Raw genomic sequence first — 21129 nt, 5'->3', positions numbered from 1 at the left:
GACAGGAGATTGCATGATTCATAATAAATGAAAACATAGTGGAGACATCAGGACATAAGAATGTATTTCATTTGTGATATGGATGAATCACAAAACTAAGTGATTGGGCAACAAAATGGAAAAATAAATTTAATGTGGATAAGTGTAAAGTAATGCACATTGGAAAAAATAACCCCAGTTATACATACAATATGATGGGGGCTAATTTATCTACAACTAAGCAGGAGAAAGATCTTGGGGTCATCGTGGATAGTTTTCTGAAGACATCCACGCAGTGTGCAGCAGCAGTCAAAAAAGCAAATGGGATGTTAGGAATCATTAAAGAAGAGATAGAGAATGAGATGGAGATTGCCCTTATATAAATCCATGGTACGCCCACATCTTGAATACCGCATACAGATGTGGTCCCCTCATCTGAAAAAAGATACACTGGCATTAGAAAAGGTTCAGAAAGGGCAACTAAAATAATTAGGGGTTTGGAACGGGTCCCATAAGAGGAGAGATTAAAGAAGCTAGGACTTTTCAGCTTGGAAAAGAGGAGACTAAGGGGGGATATGATAGAGGTCTATAAAATCATAAGTGGCGTGGAGAAAGTGAATAAGGAAAGTTATTTACTTGTTCCCATAATATAAGAACTAGGGGCCACCAAATGAAATTAATGGGCAGCAGATTAAAAACAAAAAAAAGGAAGTTCTTCTTCACTCAGCGCACAGTCATCCTGTGGAACTCCTTGCCTGAGGAGGTTGTGAAGGCTAGGATTATAACAGGGTTTAAAAGAGAACTGGATAAATTCATGGAGGTTAAGTCCATTAATGGCTATTAGCCAGGATGGGCAAGGAATGGTGTCCCTAGCCTCTGTTTGTCAGAAGGTGGAGATGGATGGCAGGAGAGAGATCACTTGATCATTACCTGTTAGGTTCACTCCCTCTGGGGCACCTGGCATTGGCCATTGTCGGAAGACAGGATACTGGGCTGGATGGACCTTTGGTCTGACCCAGTATGGCCATTCTTATGATGTCACGGTTGTTTTCCTTCTCTTTGCTGTTCTTGCAGCCATACTCATCGCGTCTTATGCCTTCTGATGAACCTCCAGCAGCAATAGATTATAATTTACAATTAGAGTTGGTCAGAAAAACTCTGACACAACATTTTTCCGTTGGAAACCTGCCTGTTTTCCTGCCACCTCACTCAGCTCACAGGCTGCAGGGAACACTAGAGCTTCCAGGGTCTGCAGCTCCAGGGCAGCTCACTGTTTGGTGATCTCTAGGCATCCAGGCTCCTATGGCACCTGGCTTTCCACTGTTATCTTAACAACAAGATTCTGGTCAGTATCACCATGTTATTCAGTGGTGGGCACAAGCAGATCTGAGGAGATTCTTGTTAATTTCAGTCAAGAGCAGCCAGGGTTTCCTGAGTCCTAGGTTCAGCTGCAGACCATCAGCTAAGCAACCAGGGATTCCAGGAATATATTTTGTTTTGGAAACACCATGCTTTGGTGTTGCCAAAATAAATTATTGCGGGATTTCAGTTCCATGAAAATTTTTTTTTTTTTTTTTTTTTGTCCCAATTCAAAATGAATTTCTTTTCTGAAAACTCAAAAATTTTCATGGAACTAAAATTCAGTTTCCTGGCCAGCTCTGCTTACATTGTAGAGAAATGTGCTGGGGGTGAAAGGAAATGAGAGATGTACCTTACCTGTCCTAATTCTACACATGCACATGTATGCATTTTATTGGCTTACATCCCCTGTAGATACATTTTATTGACAACACATGGGCCTGGTGACTTCTCCTTCCAGCTTTTGACATTTTGCCTGATGTAGTCATCATTCAGGCAAAGGTGCTGGCAATTAGGGGGGAAATGGGAACATACTTTTGAATGCTCCAGTGAGGCAATTTTATGTTTCATTCAGTGAGTGGAAAATAATTTTGTCTGTCTGAAACAAAAGCAATTTTCAAGCCCCCCAAAAAACTCAAGGGCCAATGCAGCAGATGTTCCATGCACAGAGCAGCTGAGAAAGGAAGGACATGGTGAGTGTATGCCATCATAAAGGTATTGCAGAGAAAAATAAACATCAGAGAACCCTGACAGTTACAAATGAACACTCTTTCTAATTTGGCCTCCCATGGGGCCCATCCTTCATGGTGCTATGCACCTCCTAAGGTCAGTGGAAGTGGAGATTGCTCTGCACCTCACAAGGAGGGGGACTTGGGAACTTCTGGTGTGGTTGCATAATTCTGGCAGGATTTATCATGTGCTGACCCACTTCATGTTATAACAACTCCATTTGTCGGGATTTTTTCCAAAGCATGTGTTAGGCAGTTATGGATACCATGACCTTTCTCAACTCTCCTGTTACTGGGAGGAGGATCATAGTCTAAGTATAACTAAAGAGTGTTGATAGTTATGAATTGACTGGTAAAAAAACACTGGCTGAATGCTGGTATTCTGCCATCTTGATTCACCATAACTTCCATGGCTGTATATTTAGGAGTCCAGAAGGGGAGATGACTCTGGAGCTTGCAGTGAACACTCTGGACACTGAAAAGACATCCTCGTTACCCAAGATCCTTGCTGCAGTTAATTTTATACAGCATGAGTGCTTCCAGAAAGCAGAAGCCAGAAGGAAAGTGAGTAATTGTTTTCATATCAACTTCATGCTAGTAGAGCAAGGAATGCTCTGCATTTACTGTACTGTGTTGTCTGCCACTGAAAGAAAATGACAGTTTAAGAAGCATCATGGGAAACAATAAATAACATTCTAAGCCAGACTCTCTGCTGCTGCAATTTACTCCAGCATCATTGAAGTCCATAGAGTGGCTCCAGTTTATACTGGGAAAAAATCTGACCCTCTATGTAGTATGTACAAGCAGTTGTGCTTACCATACAATTAATATGTATTGTCTGTTTCTCTTCTCCCTTCTCCATTTTTTAAAAATGAGGGACAATTTCATTAATATATATGTTCGGTTACAGTGGAGCTGACAGCCTGATAAATACCTAGGTAGAAAGAAAATAGGGTACTTTCACTGTGCCAGTGGAAATCAAAGTGTGCTGTGGTGTTTGGACAGGAGTATACACTGTGGGATAATGTGAAAGAGCAAAATTATCTAAGTGTCTTTCTCATTTAAGTTGAGAAATCAGTTACCCGGTTATTTAGCACTACAATATCTGAGGATTGGGCATATAAATAATAATTTAAAAAACAAAACCAAAAAAAAACCCCACATAACCTGCTGAACCTAGCACAGCAAATTACATATACATATATAGTAAAGTGAATAGTGTGATTCCTCATTTGAGAAGAAAATGATCAATTATGGTCCACTAATTCCAATATTTTTTTAAAAGATATGTGCCCAGAGTTAGGCTCCTAAATTCATATTAAGGCATCTAAATAGTGGCTTCATTTTCAAAACTATTGAGCACCCAGCAGCTCCCAGGAGCACCTAAATATGAACTTAAAAGCCTCACTTTAGACATGATTGTTAAAAAAGATCTTGGACAAAATGTACATTTAGTAACTAAGTGTCCATTTTAGATACCTAAACCAGTACTTGGATGACTAAAACAGTCTAAATACAAATTTGGGCATCTAAGTTTGATCACCCAAGTTTGAAAACTAAGCCTTTTATGACTGTATTCTGTTTATAGTTGAGGTGATATGGACCTGAGCTGCAAAGTTAAGACCTAGATTTGTACAGTACCTTTTTGGGGTTTAGGAGTAGTGTTTGTGTTGGATTGAGATTCACTTGCTCAGCAGATGGGTCTAACAAATCTTTATTAAGGCAAAACCCTCAGCAAGGGATTGTAGTAAGAATTATACCGGATGATCTCAAATCTTGATAGTGTAGGAAAGCCTAGATTTGGGGAGGAGGTCTTGCTGTTTTTAATGGAATGAAAGCCTGAAAAAAATACAAAATCTGGTAAAGCCCACCTTCCTCCTAAATAACCCAAGTGTTTGTACACCCTCCCAAGACATACAAAGTAGAAAGAGTAGTTATACATAGTTCTTGTTACTGCTCAGCATGTAACTTATGAAGTCATTGTGTAGACTATTACATGTGCTGGGTTTGTCTGCTTTGTATATTAATGTTTCTTCGCTCTTACTAGACTTGTAACCATTGGAATAGCAAATAGATAAGTGACACAGATTTCTTTATTTTAAAGAGCCCTATTAGGTTATTTTACATAAAAGCTGAATTACATAGAAAACTGTGTTAAATAGAAGCATTAACTTACAATATAAGCATTTTTATCTCTGTTGATTGTGAAACCACTTTTGTCATACAGTAAAAATGCTGATCATGGTGAACTGTGGAATGTTCCCCTAACAAATTCTTCTGTCCTTGGATCAGCAGCTGTCTCAGGAATATAGTGTCCCACAGTTGGGGGGGGGGGGGGGGGGGGGCAGGGAGAATGTAGACTGTATGCACACCATTCCTTCTAGTCCATGTTTTATGACATCCGGAACCCAGCTACTGAGTATTTTGTGTGATCAGTTTTCACGGTATATTGGATGCTATTGAGTGCTTTATTTTTTACTATGATCTTGTGTAACTGTGGAGGTGTCTGTAGTAACTCCATAGGTAAGGCTGAGTTGAGTTTTGCACTTAAAGCAGAGAATCAACCTTTTTATTATTATAAGAGAAATACAGTGTATCCTCCCCAAAATTACTGCAATTAATACAGAATGAATTTTCTGAGAATTTACAAGTAAATCTGTTAATTTGTTTAGGAATTAAAACTAATTAAAAATGGGTCCTTTAAAGAAAGCGAGTATCTAGTATCAAACTTGTTTTTTCATTTCCCCCAAAAAACTCAGTGACACAATAACACAAACTCTTCAAGCGTCCCATAAAGTTAAAATTTTGGGATATTTTGAATAGATGGATGGATGGATGGATGATAAGGATCAAAGGATCATTTTTCCCTGTTATTCTTTATAACTGGAAGTTTCTCCTGCAGTAGAGGCTGAAAGGTTAAAATGGCCTACAGAGAATACCACGAAGAACCTCCCTCGTTCAAAATGGCTGCTTTCTCCAGTTGGTGTCACTTGGACTGACATTACTGCTGACCTCCACTAGTGGCCATTTTAAGCCCTGGCTGGGATGATTTAATTGGGCATCGGTCCTGCTTTGAGCAGGGGGTTGGACTAGATGACCTCCTGAGGTCCCTTCCAACCCTGATATTCTATGATTCTATGATCTTTGTCTCTCTCTCTCTCATTGTTCTCAATGGTTCTGAGCGTCTCTACCGCCGCACAGCATAGGGGGCCACCATAGGAGTTTTCCGCGAGGACAGCTGTGTCCTCAGTCCCACTGAGAACAAGGGGAGGTGGTAGCCATTTTGTAAGGGGCAGTTCTTTGTGGCAAACTTTCAGTTATGGAAAATAATGGCAAAAAATTGCCATTAATCCTAACCATCTTTTCAAAAGCTGTCCTTTGCACCTGATGTACTCAACTGGTAGGCTGGGAGGAGAGGGAAAAGTAGTGCAAGTGCATGCAGGAGTGGGTGGGTGAGATTCTGTGGCCTGCGTTGTGCAGGAGGTCAGACTAGATGATCATAATGGTCCCTTCTGACCTTAGTATCTATGAATCTATAAATGTAAGGGGTGCAGGAGGCAGAAGTAAGCAGGTATGTACGTGCAGGATAATGCACAAAGGTGCAGGAGGGAGAGAGAAATTGGATGGGTGGAGGTTTGTGGTGCGGGGGGAGGGTGGAAGAGTCAGGGGCATTTGGAGGATCAGAGGGAGGGGGAAGCAGGGTGTACACTCTGGCTGGTTTGCATTGCTCTGGCTAAATAAAGCAGCTGTAAACCTAGTTTAACTAGCCCCATATGCTTTGGCTGCTATTTGCTGCTCCAGATTGGGGCAAAGCAGTCAAGAGTGTGTCAAAGAATCTGGTCATAAAAGTTAAAATTACTATCTACATATAAAAAAGGTTGATATTTTAGATCTTCAAATCACTAGAAATATTACAGGGCAACATTCCCTTTGAATTTCTGGTTTAGGGTTCATGTGTGAATTTTTTAAATTGAAAAATAAACAAGGAAATTCCTGGACCACCTTAAGTCTGCCCTGTCACAGACCCTTCAATCTTCTCATATAGTTAAAACTCATAAGCTACATTGAATTTTTTCCAGATTAATACTTATTATTTCCCCGCATTATTCTTCATAACTGAAAGTTTCTCTTTCTGCAGAAATCTTAATTCTGCTCTGAAATGACAACAATGCAAGAGCAATACAATAATGTTTAAAGCTTGTTCGTGTTTGTGACTGCTTGTTCGTGTCTGCTTAGATTAAATGAGTTTTGAAGACACATTTGACTTTTCCCCCTTTTATGGTGTCAGTACAGGGCAGAGTTAAGGTTGATTGGGTGCCCTAAACTGTGCATTACCAAACCATAACGTGTTTGGATTTCCTTTAAATTTAATCTCTAAGTGTGAATTTCCTGGGTTTCCTTGGTTTTGAGATAATTACAACAGCCTTGTAGTGTAATCTACCCTAAGTTACTGATATATACTCTCAACCTTAACTCCATTTTAATGTAGTCTTTTTCTGGGAACATGTTATGTTGTTATGTATACTAATCTTATGTATGGATGGATTATTACTTCTTTCATTAAATGCCAGATGTTGAAGGGATTATATGGCTTACTGTGTTGGTTACATGCTACAGAGCATTTTCCTACTTAGGTCTCAGCTCAAATACACTTAGGCTTCTGTTTTTCTGAGTTTATTCATTCCATTTTCTGGGTTTATTTTTAGCAGTTTGAGTTTTATGTAGATGTGAAAAAATCAGCATGTTTCTGGGCTTTCTCCTTGTATATATGGTAATAAATAATGCATATTACATTATGTTAGTATATACTTAGGGCTTCGGATTTTAGGTTTTAACTGATAAATACTGATAAAATGCCCCTGATTTTAAAAAAATGTCAGTATTTATCTAATAAACACTGGAAAAACCACCAGAAATGGTTACTTGGATCTAAGGGCTTGTCCTCACAGAGCAGTAATACAGACTACAGGGGTGTGATTTCTCAAGCACACTAACATGTTGTGCATTAATTGGCTTGTATAGACGCTCACCTAAACATTGTGCCCTAAACATTCCTTGCTGTGCTTTAACGTTGTACTCTTTGAAACAGAACAATGTTAAAGCGCACTAGGGAACATTACAAAGAGATTAGTCATTACAGTATATACTACTGTATATACATTATAACATATAATATTAAGTATACATTACTCTTTACAGTTTATACCCAGAGAGAGCCTCAAAACAACCCAGTTTTTGGACATCTACGTAAAACTCACAAATTGCTAAAAATAAATAAAAAAATGAAATTAATAAACCCCAAAAAACCAGAACCCGGTATATACTGTGAAGAATAATCTCTTTGTAATGTGTCGATTATGCTTTTAATGTAGTTCTAATTCAAACAGCACTATATCAAAGCACACTCAGGAACCAGTGTGCACCAGCATATACTAGTGAGCTTTAGAAATCACACCCCCTATAGTCTGCATTACTGCTCTGTGTAGACAAGCCTTAGCTGCAAGTTACCATTTCCAGTGTTTATTAGACAAACACTGATTTTTTTTTTATTTTATTTTTTGATTTTTTTGATAGTGCGGGTGTTGATCAGTTAAAAACAAAAATCAGAAACCCTAAATAAAATCTAGGTTAGCAGAGACCAAACCTTGTTCACTTCTTTGGTGGTCTTAATCTACTTCTTGCTGGACCGAAGTCTGCATTTTAAAAACTACCGGCATAACTAGCACCCTCATTTTCAGTCTTCGCAGAGAGTCTCCAAAGGGGTTGTGAAGGACGGTCCCAGCAGACCAGAGCTTAAGGAAGCTTGTATCGCTGCTGCTTGTGTTGTACTTGTGTGGGTTAACAAAAGAGTTCAGCCCCCAGGTCTGGCAGCTTGACTGTGGGGCCTTTTACCTTTCCCTGGTCCATTCACGCATCCAGGCAGAGTTCCTCTGGATGGTGTCCACTGACTCCTTGGATTCCTTCTTAAAGCAGTGGATGTTGTCTGGGGTTCTCTATTTGGTGTTCCTTTCGGGCTCCCTTGTTTTAACCCTTCCACCTGCACCTGTCCCCATATTTTTATTCTTTGTTCTCTGTAATCTGTTAGGTCCTATGGCCCCTTCTTCATCTGAGAGCATGGCCTTCTGTTGTTTGGTGGATATAAATAGGCCAGTAGCTTTCATGAGCTATAGAGTCACTGACAATTACAAAAAGAAAGCAGGTAAAAATGTTTAAAGAAAAACAACAAAACTAAGAAACCAATGTCAAAGGGACGTGTCAGTTTTGTAGCAGGAAACAAATAGGCCTTCAGTGTTTATGCTCCACTTATCATGAGAGATGGCTATTTCTCTAGTTCACTCTGTGAGAATCAGAGTGTTGAAAGCATAGGGAACCACGTCAGTAGTGTATTAGCAGGAAACTTTACCTTTTAGGCAGCTGAGTCAAAGCAAAGGCAGGCATGCAGAGTTACTTTGCCAGGGCATGAAGATAACAGGAGGCTTTGCTGCATATCATTTCTTCCTGATCTCAGCAGCTGCCAGTTAGATTAAATTCTTTTTATCATACGGCTCCATGCTACCCATAATAGTTATATCACGTTTCTAAGTCTTGTACGTACAACCCTTGCTACACAAGAATGAGTTTGTCCAAAAGACCCGATTGCATTATGGGATATTGGATTAAACCATTCCTAATTGTGCTTGACTGCAAGACATACTGAATAAGAAACTTGTTCCTAAAGAAGCCAAAACTCATTTATAACACATCTTGGGATAACGGGGATACTGAGAGTTGCCACAGCATATAATCCCTGAAAAATATTTTATTTCCCTACTGCTGCTGTGGTATAAAATGCTCTTTTTATTTTGCATTCTTTTTGGGTGAGATCCTCAGTACCTGGTCTTCTAAAAAGAGATTGAAGAGAGATTTCTTCTATAGGTACTGCAGTGACTTAAGAATTGTCTGATTTATTTATTTAATTTATAGGTGTATGTACTCTGAGGCTTTGTTTTGTGTTTTTATTGAAGTCTTGTATAGTGTGCTACTGCTAAGAAGTGCCTAATCAGTAACATGGGTTATTTATTATGCCTTCAGCTCATGCAGCAGGGGACAAGAAGGAAAGCTGCAGCCTTTCCAGCAGGCTGGCTAGCATAGGAAAATAATAATTTTGAACTTCTGTAGCATCTTCCATCCATGAAGCTCAAAGCACTTTACAAATATTATTCCATTAAATCTAAGGACAACCCTGAGAGGTGCAGAATTATCATCATCCTCATTTTATAGATGTAGAAATAGATGCACAAAGAGGTTAAATGACTTATCTGAGGTTGCACAAGACTGTGGCGTATCTGGGAACAGAACTTTGCTCTCTTTAATTCCAGCCCCACCCTTTAAACTATGTTACAGCCCTGAGCTGTGGATTTTGACTGTGATTTATACAGAGGCCCTAAGATAATGGGTTCCATAACAAAATTTACAATTAGAGCTGGGCATACTCTTCTATTCGGGGGAGGTGAATAGCACATTTGAAAAATGCAGTTTTGGGGTAACTGAAATCACTCAGGAATCTGGGTCATATTTGATGAATAATTTAGGCTAGATACAAAATAAAGGGGAGGGAAATTTTATAAAGCCCAAAACATTTTCAAAACAAAGTGTTTTGACATTTATTTTCTAAATGACCTATTTGATTTTGAAATGGCATTAGATGCAAACAAAAAAATTTTGGTTTTTCATTTCAATAGGAAAACCTGAAAAAAATTACTTTCCATTCAAAACTAACCAGTTTTTTTCCAGACTTTGCAGTTCCGCCACTGAACTAAAAACTCAGTTATTCACTCAGCTCTAGGTACAGTCATGGCCGATTCACAGCCCTAACTGTTAACTATCAGAGCTTCAAATCATTCAGCCCATTGTTAGACCTAAGCAAATGAAAAAGTGCACAGAAGCTATATTTGAGAAGGCATTTTTTTCCCTGTACGTAAACAATGAAAACACTTCTCTTTGGTTTCCTTCCCCAGGTTTATTTACTTGGTGGCATTCCCAAGCTTCTACAGCTTCTGAAAACGCAGAATGAGGATGTTCAGCGTGTGGCATGCGGAGCTTTGAGGAACTTGGTATATGAGGACAATGACAACAAACTAGAAGTGTCTGAGCAGAACGGGATCCCAGTCCTGCTCCATGTACTCAGACAAACCAAGGATGTGGAAACTAAAAAGCAGATAACAGGTAATACTTGCAGAGTATTTGTATGCAAATTTGCAGTGTTCTACATAGTGCACAGGCTTGCTGTAATATATGTGTTTGTTTATTTAGCTGGATGATTGATGAGTCAAGCATAACCAGGAGAGGAACAAGGATTTAAAGGGACATTGTCAACTAGTTAGGGCTCCTGTTCTCAACCAAACCCTGAAGTCTTTATTCAAGGCCAGTTTGTTCTCCTAGGGAGTAATAGCCACATAGGGGCCAGGAAACTGCAATTTCCCCTCTCTGATCTTCTTCTGACTCCTTACATTGGAGGGGCTCAGTGGCCTATAACTCCGGAGAAGACAGTTCGGGGACCTTTCAGGCTCATGCTGCTCTGAGAAATCCACTAGGGACAGAGGGCCGCTGGCACTGACGCCCTGTATCTCTGCAGCAGCTTTGGGCCCCCTGCAGCTCTGCCCTGACCTCCTGACAGCTTAACTCCAGTTTGTGAGAGAACTTAAGTCACCATTTCACACAGAGAAAAAGATCACTCTGTGAGCACTGCCTGTTGGCTCCACAGCACCCAGACAATGGACAAACTCTTTCCCCGATACTTCTCTATGACAGTTGTGTACAAACTAGAAAATAAGCAAACAGGGAGCCATGTTAATGTTCTTTAATGCACAAAGGAAAAAATTGTCTGTGTTCTTTCACAAATGGAGAAAGACAAAATGGGGAGACTAAAGGGATTTTATGTTAAGATATTTTTACTCTCAAACAAGAGGAGAGTAAAAATATTGAATTGAAAAGCTATTAAAATGATGGCACTTGAAGATGTCTTTTTTAAGTGTTTGAAATATTGTGCTTCCCGAGGACTGGAAACGAAGCCTCATGTTATCTGTCTTGGCCTGGCAGAGCAGCCACAGCACCATTAAAATGCATGAGAGTTCCTTACATGCAGCAACTGCAAAATCAGGTCCCTCAGGTCCTTTCACATGCAACACGTTCTCTTTGTGTATAGTGGTGCATTTACACTGGGAATGTTCACTCTTTCCATCACCATTGGTCCAATCCCAGCGTGAGAAGACATGGTGGTAAAAATGCCTGTGCCATGTGGATACTGGTGAAACCTCATCTGTACTAGCACTTCCCTGTCTCTACTGGAAATACCTCGCCTGATGCATCCTAGGACTGCGTTAGCCTTTTTCACGGCTGCATCACATTGGTGGCTCATAGTCATCCTGTGGTCAACCAATACACCCAATCTTTCTTCTCCTCTGTCACTTCCAACTGATACGTCTCCAAGTTATAGAAATTAACTGCAGATTCTTTTTAGGCAGGGAAGGAAGTTGCAAATTAATTGTAAGAGAAGAGTATGTCTGGTTGGGAGAGTGGACGAACTGAGAGAAATGCCACCCACCTGCTTCAATGAATGGGGGAACTTGATGAGACCGGTGCCGAGGGGAGCCAGTCTCAGCAGCAAAGGAGGAGACACTCGCTGAGGGACACTAGGTAGCCCTTCCCCTCCTGGGAGCCTCTGCCACCCATTGGCCAGTGGCGGGGAGGGGACTATTCAACAGCTCCCAGGATTTAACCCAGTGCAGGGGCTATGTAGAGCCTCTTTTGGCTCCATTCCAGCAGCTCCACCGTACCCACCCTGAACTAGGAATGGGAACCCGGCATGACAGCTGCTGATGGTCTAGCCAACTGCCCATTTGGGGGCCAGGAAGGAATTTTTTTCCTCTCATGGGCCAATTGGCCATGGATCAGAGTGTTATTTGCCTTCCTCTCAGCACCTTCAAGCTACAGTGGATTAAGTAGGAATGCACTTAGTACCTAACTCGGGTACTTGGGTTGAGTTGCTAATTTGTCGCAGCTTCCAGTCGGGTTCCAGTGCAGTTAAAAGGATAAATGAACGGTTCCCAGAGGTGAAAGACCTGGGATTTTGGTGATGGGTCTTGGGCTCATGTGATAAGATGAGACCTTGTGGCATTTGTGGGCTAGGGTCAGATTTTGTGGCCATCGTGGGCTGAGGTCCCCACTCTGCTGCACTGCACCCTATGTCCCCCTCGCCACAGGTGCCAGGTTTCTAATCTACCGGGGCGGCCCTGCCCCCCCTTCCCCCAAGGCCCCACCCCTGCCCTGTTTCTTCCCACCCCCGCTCCACCCCCAACCCACCACGTTCCGCCCCGCCCAGTTTCTCCCCTGAGTATGCTGCGCCCTCCCTCCTCCTCCCCCCAGCGCCTCCTGACGCCTCAAAACAGCTGATCTGTGGCAGGCAGTAGGCACTGGGAAGGAGGGGGAGGCGCTAATCAGTGGGGCCCGCCGGCATGCAGGAGTCACTGGGGGGAGACGGAGGTTCTGGTAGGAGGGCTGCTGGTGGGTGTTCAGCACCCACCATTTTTTTCCTGTGGGTGCTCCAGCCCTGGAGCACCCACGGAGTCCATGCCTATGCCCTTCGCAGTTTGGAGGGTGCTACGACTCGGAGAGAGCTGAGTCCTGGGGAGTAGGCTGAGGAGAGTCTACCCCACGTTATGGTTTATATGGTAAGGAACCCTGTAACCCCTGCACTGGAGCCAGTTAAATGACTGCTTCAGGAGAGTCTGGGTGATGGACAGGTAGCGACCCTCCCATATGCAAAAGTTAAATAAAAGTTGCGGCCTACTGCTTAATTCCATGCATGGGTCTGTCCTCGTTTCACTGCCGTGTCTGCATCAAACAGCATATTTGTTGATTATGTAGAGAGTTCAGCGGGGAACAAAGTAGAACACGCAGAACAACAAGAAAAATCAGCTTTTGAAGGTGAGCCAGGTAAGCCTGCAGGGGAGTGTCTAACCTATTGATCTTGTTATTGTGCAACATTTATCTAAAAAATTAGAGAAAATTTCTCCTGCAGGCCGGACTACAGCACAGACAGGCCGAGCTGTCATAGAAAGAAATAATAATTTAAAAGGAAAACCCTCCCATCTTGCACAAATCAGCTCTCTAAGGGGAGAAAGGTATTCCACTGCTAGCATACTGACAGGTTTCAGAGTGGTATCCACGTTGGTCTGTATCAGCAAAAACAATGAGGAGTCCTTGTGGCACCTTAGAGACTAACACATTTATTTGGGCATAAGCTTTCGCGGGCTGAAACCCACTTCATCAGATGCATCACTCCATGCATCTGATGAAGTGGGTTTTAGCCCAGAAAAGCTTATGCCCAAATAAAAGTGTTAGTTTCTAAGGTGCCACAAGGACTTCTCATTGTTTTTACTAGCATACTGTGTAGCATATCTGAAGGTAAAGGGCTTGATCCTGCAAACATTTTTTGCATGTAAGTAACTTGATTCATGCCTATAGTCTCAGTGGGATTGCTCACATCGGTAAAATTAAGTGTGTGTGGGAGTGTTTGCAGTATCAGCAACATTTTTAAATAATATTTTGGCAGCTGTGAGTCTTTTGTTCAAGGTGCTTTTTTTTTTCTTTCTTGTTTTTATATAACACCTATGTTCCTGTGACAAATTGATGTTGTTTTGTTACATGAATTTTGTTTTACAGAAGCCAATTCACAACATATCTTACTTGGACCCTCCATTTTAATTCCTATTTCCTGCACTGATTTTTGTTTGTTTGTTAGAGTTTCATTTTTCCTAGAAGAAAGTTCTCATAATACAGAGGTGTGTCAGCATTCCCAAAATTTAAGTTTTTTTTTTTCCGCACTGTTGGCAATTATTGAAATTAAAACACATGCTGTATCTAGGCATTATAAAGGAGACCGTATCCATGAGCAGCTGAGAGGAACATCAGCCCTGCACTGTGCTGCTTTTTTAAAGGACAAGGTTTATGAAAATCAGAGCAGCAAGCTGGAAAAACAGTCGTTCTCTTTGTGGTTCAGAGCAGCAGTTTACATATTTCACTCAGAACAGTACCTTTAAAATCCTTGGCTTAGTCTGTTAGTTTTTCCCCTACACTATTCTAACTAGTTAAAACTAGCTATGTAGACTGTGAACATACACAGTATACAGCACCTCTTCCAAAGCGTTCCTTTGGCTGGCTGGTTGGCTGGAAGATAACAGAATTCCAAACATTACTATTTTTCACTCCTGTGAGGAATTCTGCTGTTAAATATGGAAGAAACTTGGTAACAGGAATCTCTCATCTTCGTGTCTGCAATATATGATGGTGATGTGCAAAATATTCTGTAGTGAAGTATTGTTGGTGAGCTAAAATTCCACCCACTGATCAGGTAAATTCCACCCACCATGTCGTTCAGATCCTTTTGTCTTTATCCTTTGACATAGTGCGTATACTATGTTACAGTAGCTCCATGGTGGGGGAAGGGAGCTCTCGCTCATTTGATCTGTGTGTTTAATTACATTATGGAACTCTTTTTAAATGCTAAAATGCTTTTTAAATGCTAAAATGTATATCATGAGAGAGAGCAAGGAAAGTGAATAAAAAAATGCATCAACTATGAGCAAAAACTCAGAAACATGCAGTCACTTCTGTTACCATTGTAGGCCCCTGGGCACTTCTTACCTGCTTGTGCAGGTACAGTAAATGCCAAATGGAGTTCTTTGATCATTGTTCCACACTAGCTGCCTGTCTCCTGATTTTTGGCATTGCTTTTCATTAATTGGTCACTGCTGTATAGGGGAGAAGTTCTTCTATACTTGGTTTTAAAGAAAAAAGACAGGGTTGTCTTTAAGGACAAAACCTTAGCTTGCGGACTTCAATTAAAATTGTTTTAAGTCCTTTGTCAGTACTTTCAGAATTAAAAGCTATGGCTTGTAAACATAGTAAGATCAACAATGTAATACTTGTCCAGTAAACCAGTAGTACATGAACTATTAAACATCTGACTTGCTCAGTTAAAATTCCTGTTTAAATTTAAACATATGCATTAAAAAGCATAACTCAGTGGTTCTCAAACTTTTTTTTTCGCAGACCACTTGAAAATTGCTGAGGGTCTCTGTGGACCACGTAATGATCTTTCCAAACATTGTTTGTACCGGTAGCTAACTATTGTAAAGCGCTTTGGATAAAAGCACTATATTAAAAAAAAACTTAATAATAATTAATATTTGTTTGTTCTACAAATAAAAGCACACAACTCATATTTTAAAATCAGCAGTCTTACCTTTCTAATGCAATGGATGTGCCCTTTCTCCCCCACCGTGGCAGCCCCCGAGCTGGGGTGTCTCCCCCACCACGGCAGTCACAGAGCTGAGGCTGGGAAGGAGGGCCACCACCTCACCTTACATGTGCATCTTCTCCAGGGTCCAGGCACCTAATTAGTGGAGCCACACCTGCACGACTCCATTAATTAGGTGGTGGCCCTTCATTCTCTCGTGTGCAGCTGCACAGATGCGCACCTTAGAGGAAACTATCTGTGGACCACCTGAATGGAGCTCGCAGACCGCTGGTGGTCCGTGGACCACAGTTTGAGAACCTCTGCCATAAATCACTGCTACTTTCCTTCTGTGCATGATGTACTGCCATGCTTCTCAGCCTGCCAACACTGGGAATTCGTAATATCTGTTCCATCATATTGATGCTTTGGGTCTAATATAACTGAGGATAGTGGGGATTGAGTCTTCTTTTAAAAGTTATCAAATTTTCACCTCTGATCCAAAGCCCACTGAAGTCAATGTACATTATTAATTACAGTGGGTTTTGGATTAGACCTTGTAAATTGAGTTCTTGTTGCCATTCTAATTTATTTTGGCTATTGTAGGTTTGCTGTGGAACTTGTCCTCCAATGACCAGCTGAAGACCCTGCTGATCAGAGACACCCTGGAGCCACTGACAGAGACCATTCTTATCCCCTACTCTGGTTGGCCAGATAGAGATTACCCAAAATCGACTATTGTATCTGACCCTGATGTCTTCTACAATGCCACAGGATGCCTGAGGTGAGTTCTCCATCTACAAATACCCTAAATACTACTGATGAGAATGCTGGGTTGAACACTCATTTGAACTTTATATGCTTCCAAGCACAGAGGGGAATGTCTTGTTTTCAGGCTGATGTGTAGGTCAGATTTTGAAATGCCAACCTAGAATGCATCTGAACTGAAGAGCTGCTGATCAGTATCAGAAAAACAACTTTATCTATAAAGTTCCTACAACTCTTTCCAAGGAGTGCTGCACAGCTAAAACTTTTCAGTAAAAATGACCAGTAATCAAGGATCCAGGTATGCAAGCCTTATTCGCATTGAAATCAAGGGGAAGGTTCATGTGAGCAGGAACTGTTGCTGTGGCTTGCAGGATTGAGCCCTAAATATACATTATAATATTAAAGGTCTTTGAAAAAAATCCCAGGTGCACCATTACAAAGTCTGAGCAGGGGAGGGGAGAGTCATTTAGTCCAATACAAGGGAAGACAGTCATTTTAAAAAACCCTGAAAAAATACTTTTCCAGTCAGTGTTGTAAAGCGTAGAGGGATGGGTGAAGCTGAGTATCCAACAGGAGTGGTTTTCCAAACCCAGGGGCCGTTGTAGCAAAGTTCTCTCACCTACTGCTCAAAACTGTGGATGGTGAAAGGTAGTGATCATCTCCACAGGGAAGAGATGTCAGAGCACATGTATCTCATCCACAAAAGTACTGCCTCTGACACAGTTGTCACATCACTTGCAAAATCAATACCTGTTTAATTTTGTTCAGTATAATTTATAGGAATAGTGAAGTTCTCATTCAAATAGTAGCTGTACATTTGGTAGTCTCACAAAAACATGGTCTGCCCCTTTGTTCTCTCCCTCCCATACACACCCTAAATACTTAACATACTCACACAGCTTGGATATTTGTCAGTACCTCTGGGCAGCCGGGTGGATTTAGGATTGCAATAAATGAAGCATTCTTATTTGAAAACTAATTTTGCAATGCTCAGTGATGCAGCTGGAGAATAAAAGTTAAACCAGAAAGTTTATTTAGTTATTTTTTTATTGTGCTAGAATGAAACATTGTTATGGAAAGTACTTACAAATTGTAGTAAGTATCCTCAGTGCATACATACATACAAAGAAACCTGTCTTAAGCATGCAAGTGACTGATATATCGATTCCTTGATTAGAACATGGCCTTCTAATAAAGGTGAAGCAGAGCTGTACTGTGTACATGTATAGCTACTTTGGGGTGCTTTCTTAAGATATTGTCAAACAAGGCAGAAGGCTGCCTGTTCTATTGATTTCACTATCGTGGGGGTATTTTCTGAAATTCTGCGTTCACTGACTGCTCACATGCAAGACTTCAACAATGTGGCTACCTTTATAATTAATGAAGCTTAGGGTATTGTAAAACAATGGCTTGTGCAGCCTCTGGAGAGGAGGTTCCAGGTACATGAGCAATGCAAGTGCTTCTATGGTGAGTCTGTGACACTGGGATCAGTCCCATGCAGAATTTGCTCCTCTGCCTTCCCAGCTGTTGTAACAGTGCTGTGAAGCAGCAAGGGGAAGGACGTCAGATACACAGCTGCATTATTTATGGTCCTCGAGCTGGCCAAAATATTTCTATTCCATGCTGCTGTACTGCATCTGCTTGAGTGAGACTGGATTCCAGAGGTCCCCAAGCAGCTAGCCCACTGAAAAGAATCACCATAGGTAACAATTTAATTTGTGAACTCAGCTATCAGGCGTTTAGGTTCTGATCCAGTACTAAGTAAAAGAAGTCTTTCCATGGACTTTAAGGAGTCAGGATCATTGAATAACCAAATGAGTAATTTACAAACTATTCACCCAGGAATTGTAAAACAGACACTATTCAGTTATAGTAATTTTATACCAAACACTTACTCACTCACTTGCTGATAAGTGTTGTGCCACTGGCTTTTTACTTGTTATTGAGAGCATGGATGAGATGCAAAATTAGTCCATGGAAGCCTAAGGTGTGTCAGAACTGGAGGTTAAAACTGAACAGTCAGTGAACACAGTTGTATTCCCCTCTGTCCTTTCAGTCTGCAGCGTATGGTTTTTTTCTTTAAGCCTGATATGGGATACACTGAGCCACACCTTCGTGGTGGAGACTTTACAGAAATGTTCCTTTGTCTTTAATTGAAAATAATCAGCTTGCAGATGTGTGTTTTGTTAACAAATGCTTTGGCTTTGGCATACAGATCTCCTTTAGTGGAATAGTTGCATATATATTGCAGAAACCACTGCTGCTGCACTAAAGGTATTGCATAAGCCATTCTCCCTTGTCAAACATCATGGTTTTACAGCAAACATGCAGTCATGGTTATACCAGACACATGTTCAACAGTGACAGGTTTCAGAGTAGCAGCTGTGTTAGTTTGTATCTGTAAAAAGAAAAGGAGGACTTGTGGCACCTTAGAGACTAACAAATTTATTTGAGCATAAGCTTTCATGAGCTAAAGCTCACTGATGAAGTGAGCTGTAGCTCGCGAAAGCTTATGTTCTAATAAATTTGTTAGTCTCCAAGGTGCCACAAGTCCTCCTTTTCTTTTTATGTTCAACAATGAAGATTCTGTTCCTGTAGGAACACTGCAAGGCCACAGATATCCTAACTACTAATTAACTTCTGCTCTAAGGAATAATAAACCAATATAAAAGGCAAGACATTTTATTTGAAGGATTATAAAACCAAACTGAGGCAAATATTAACTACTTGGTATAAACTTTTGTGTCCTAGTTAATGTCTACTATGGGGTACTGTACATGCAACTAAAAAGATAATCCTGGCATCTATAACTGTACCAAAGCTTTGTGTATGCAAAGAGATATGCCTGTTAGTTGTGCCCCTTTACAATGGGCATCTGTCATCTTAGGCTTGATTAGTTATTTGCTTACATATATAGCCCAGAACAGCCACTTCATAGCCAGATTGCAGAGGCACAGAATTATTCCCAGTTCTGGCCGGGTACTAGTCTTACACAGCTTATTGTGGCAACTTAACAAACCTTGATATTTGCTTAGTAAAGGATAAAGAATTACAATGTGAACTGTTTTGGATCAAATAAAAATGGACATTGAGCCAAACTCGTCGCTGGGGTAGCTCCACAGAGTTCAGTGGAATTACAAAACCTGTTCACAGAATCAAGAGTTTTGATTAACTTTTTTTCAAAAGTCTTTTTGTTTGCACTCTTCTGCCCTTCCCACTTTTGTGTAATGAAATACCACGAGAAGATGTATTTCTGACCAAAATGAGATCAAGAAGTACTGAGGAACTCACAAATAAGGCTGACCTGTCAGATTGTGTAACCCAGTTCTTAGTGGAAAAAAAAGATTCTGATAAGATTTAGAATCCTTTCCAAGCCAAGCCTTATAAAATTGTCCATTTTCAATAAAGGATAAAGAGAAATGGTCTTGATTTTTTTCTCTCACACTTCAACATTGTTGTTGTCCCATAGATTACAGTGGAATTACCCCTGCTGTGTGTCTGTATTAAATATAGGAGAATCTGGCTCAAAGGATCACTGAAATCCAAAAGAATGCTACAGAAAAGTCATGCAGTGAAAAACAGGGCACAGAAGGTGCTATGCTGGCAAATAATTTGTTTTAATGTATATACATTGCCAGAATATAAATCTGTAATTAGTCCTTTCTTTTGTAATAACTGATATGTTTGTTGCTCATGTTGTTAAAGTCTGTAGCCTGCAGCCTGTATTGCAGCATGAAAGCTGTGCTTTGAAGTTTAAAAATTATGCGTGGCATATTTCTCGTGTTAAAGGTGAACTGCAAAGCTGCTTTTCAAAAAATTAACACACTCTTCATGATATCTTCATGATACCAAATGAATAGCTGCAGAAGATAAATGCAGGCCAAAAAATAAGTAAGAAAAATGTTTTTAAAAATTGACATTGAAATATTTAAAAATTTATTATTTCTTTACTTACAAGATAAGTCCTAAATTCAAGATTCACCTTCAACAGCTGATAACATTGCAAATAGCTAGAACACTGCAATGAACACAGGAAAATGCTTACCACCTCTGTTCCAGTGTGTATATGATCTTGGTCAATTATTGCAGGAGAAACATAGAAGTCCAATCTTGAGCCTAGGATCAGGCCCATGAGCAGGGGTGGGGAGTGGGCGGAGGATGAAGGTTGAACTGATTTTCATATATTTTGCTTTGAGTGTTAAAATATTGGCACTGTTTACCCTGAGCAAGTGATATGAGTGATAGTGGGTTGTGATTTTAGAAGAATTTCAAAATCCCTTCCTACTGTGATATTTGTGATCCCCCTCCAATTGTGCGCTCCCTTTTGCAAATACTGCCGGTTATAGAGCTGAACATTAGAAAATGATCAGGCATGTTTCAGTGGCTGTCAGACAATGAGCTTCTGACATAATGGCATTGTTTGTATCTGAAAGAAACTTTTGCATTGTGTCATGAACACGCAGAGTAAATCAAAAGAAAGGGTGTGTTGCCTAACAACCAGGCAAATAGATAAAATTGGCTTTATTATTTAATGAGTTAGTCAAAGGAGTGCTGCAGACCTAGCACTGAACCCAGGAAAACTGTTGTGGGTTTTAAAGTAATGTTGCATGTCTTTCTCTTGATCTGAAAGTACTGCACTCTGCTCTGCTTTGGCTTCATTCATTCCACAAGTGGAACTAGATGGCTTGGGTAGCCTCACAGCCTGAAATATTATGGTAGCCACTACACACTGAATATATGGTCTTGGGCAGGGGTTCTCAAACTGGGGGTCGGGACCCCTCAGGGGGTCGCGAGGTTATTACATGGGGGGGTCGCGAGCTGTCAGCCTCCACCCCAAACCCCGCTTTACCTCCAGCATTTATAATGGTGTTAAATATATTTAAAAGAATTTTTAATTTATAAGCGGGGGTTGCACTCAGAGCCTTGCTATTTGAAAGGGGTCACCAGTACAAAAGTTTAAGAACCACTGGTCTTGGGTATGTCAGTGCATGGCTGATATGGCTCTGCCTTTAATATAAA

General features: G+C 40.8%; 1 protein-coding gene across 1 annotated transcript in view; it reads left to right on the top strand.

The window, feature by feature from the left end:
* PKP2 (plakophilin 2) overlaps positions 1–21129 on the top strand; it is a 53981-nt gene that overhangs the window by 15587 nt on the left and 17265 nt on the right. The window contains exons 4-6 of the mRNA XM_007067330.4: positions 2492–2630; positions 10064–10271; positions 15949–16126. Coding sequence (XP_007067392.2) covers positions 2492–2630; positions 10064–10271; positions 15949–16126 — 525 coding nt within the window. The remainder of the gene's footprint in view (positions 1–2491; positions 2631–10063; positions 10272–15948; positions 16127–21129) is intronic.

The sequence above is a fragment of the Chelonia mydas genome, chromosome 1 (genome assembly GCF_015237465.2).
Source record: "Chelonia mydas isolate rCheMyd1 chromosome 1, rCheMyd1.pri.v2, whole genome shotgun sequence".
NCBI classification, from domain to species: Eukaryota; Metazoa; Chordata; order Testudines; family Cheloniidae; genus Chelonia; species Chelonia mydas.
Note: the sequence above shows the minus strand (reverse complement) of the source record. Positions and strands in the feature narration are given on the sequence as shown.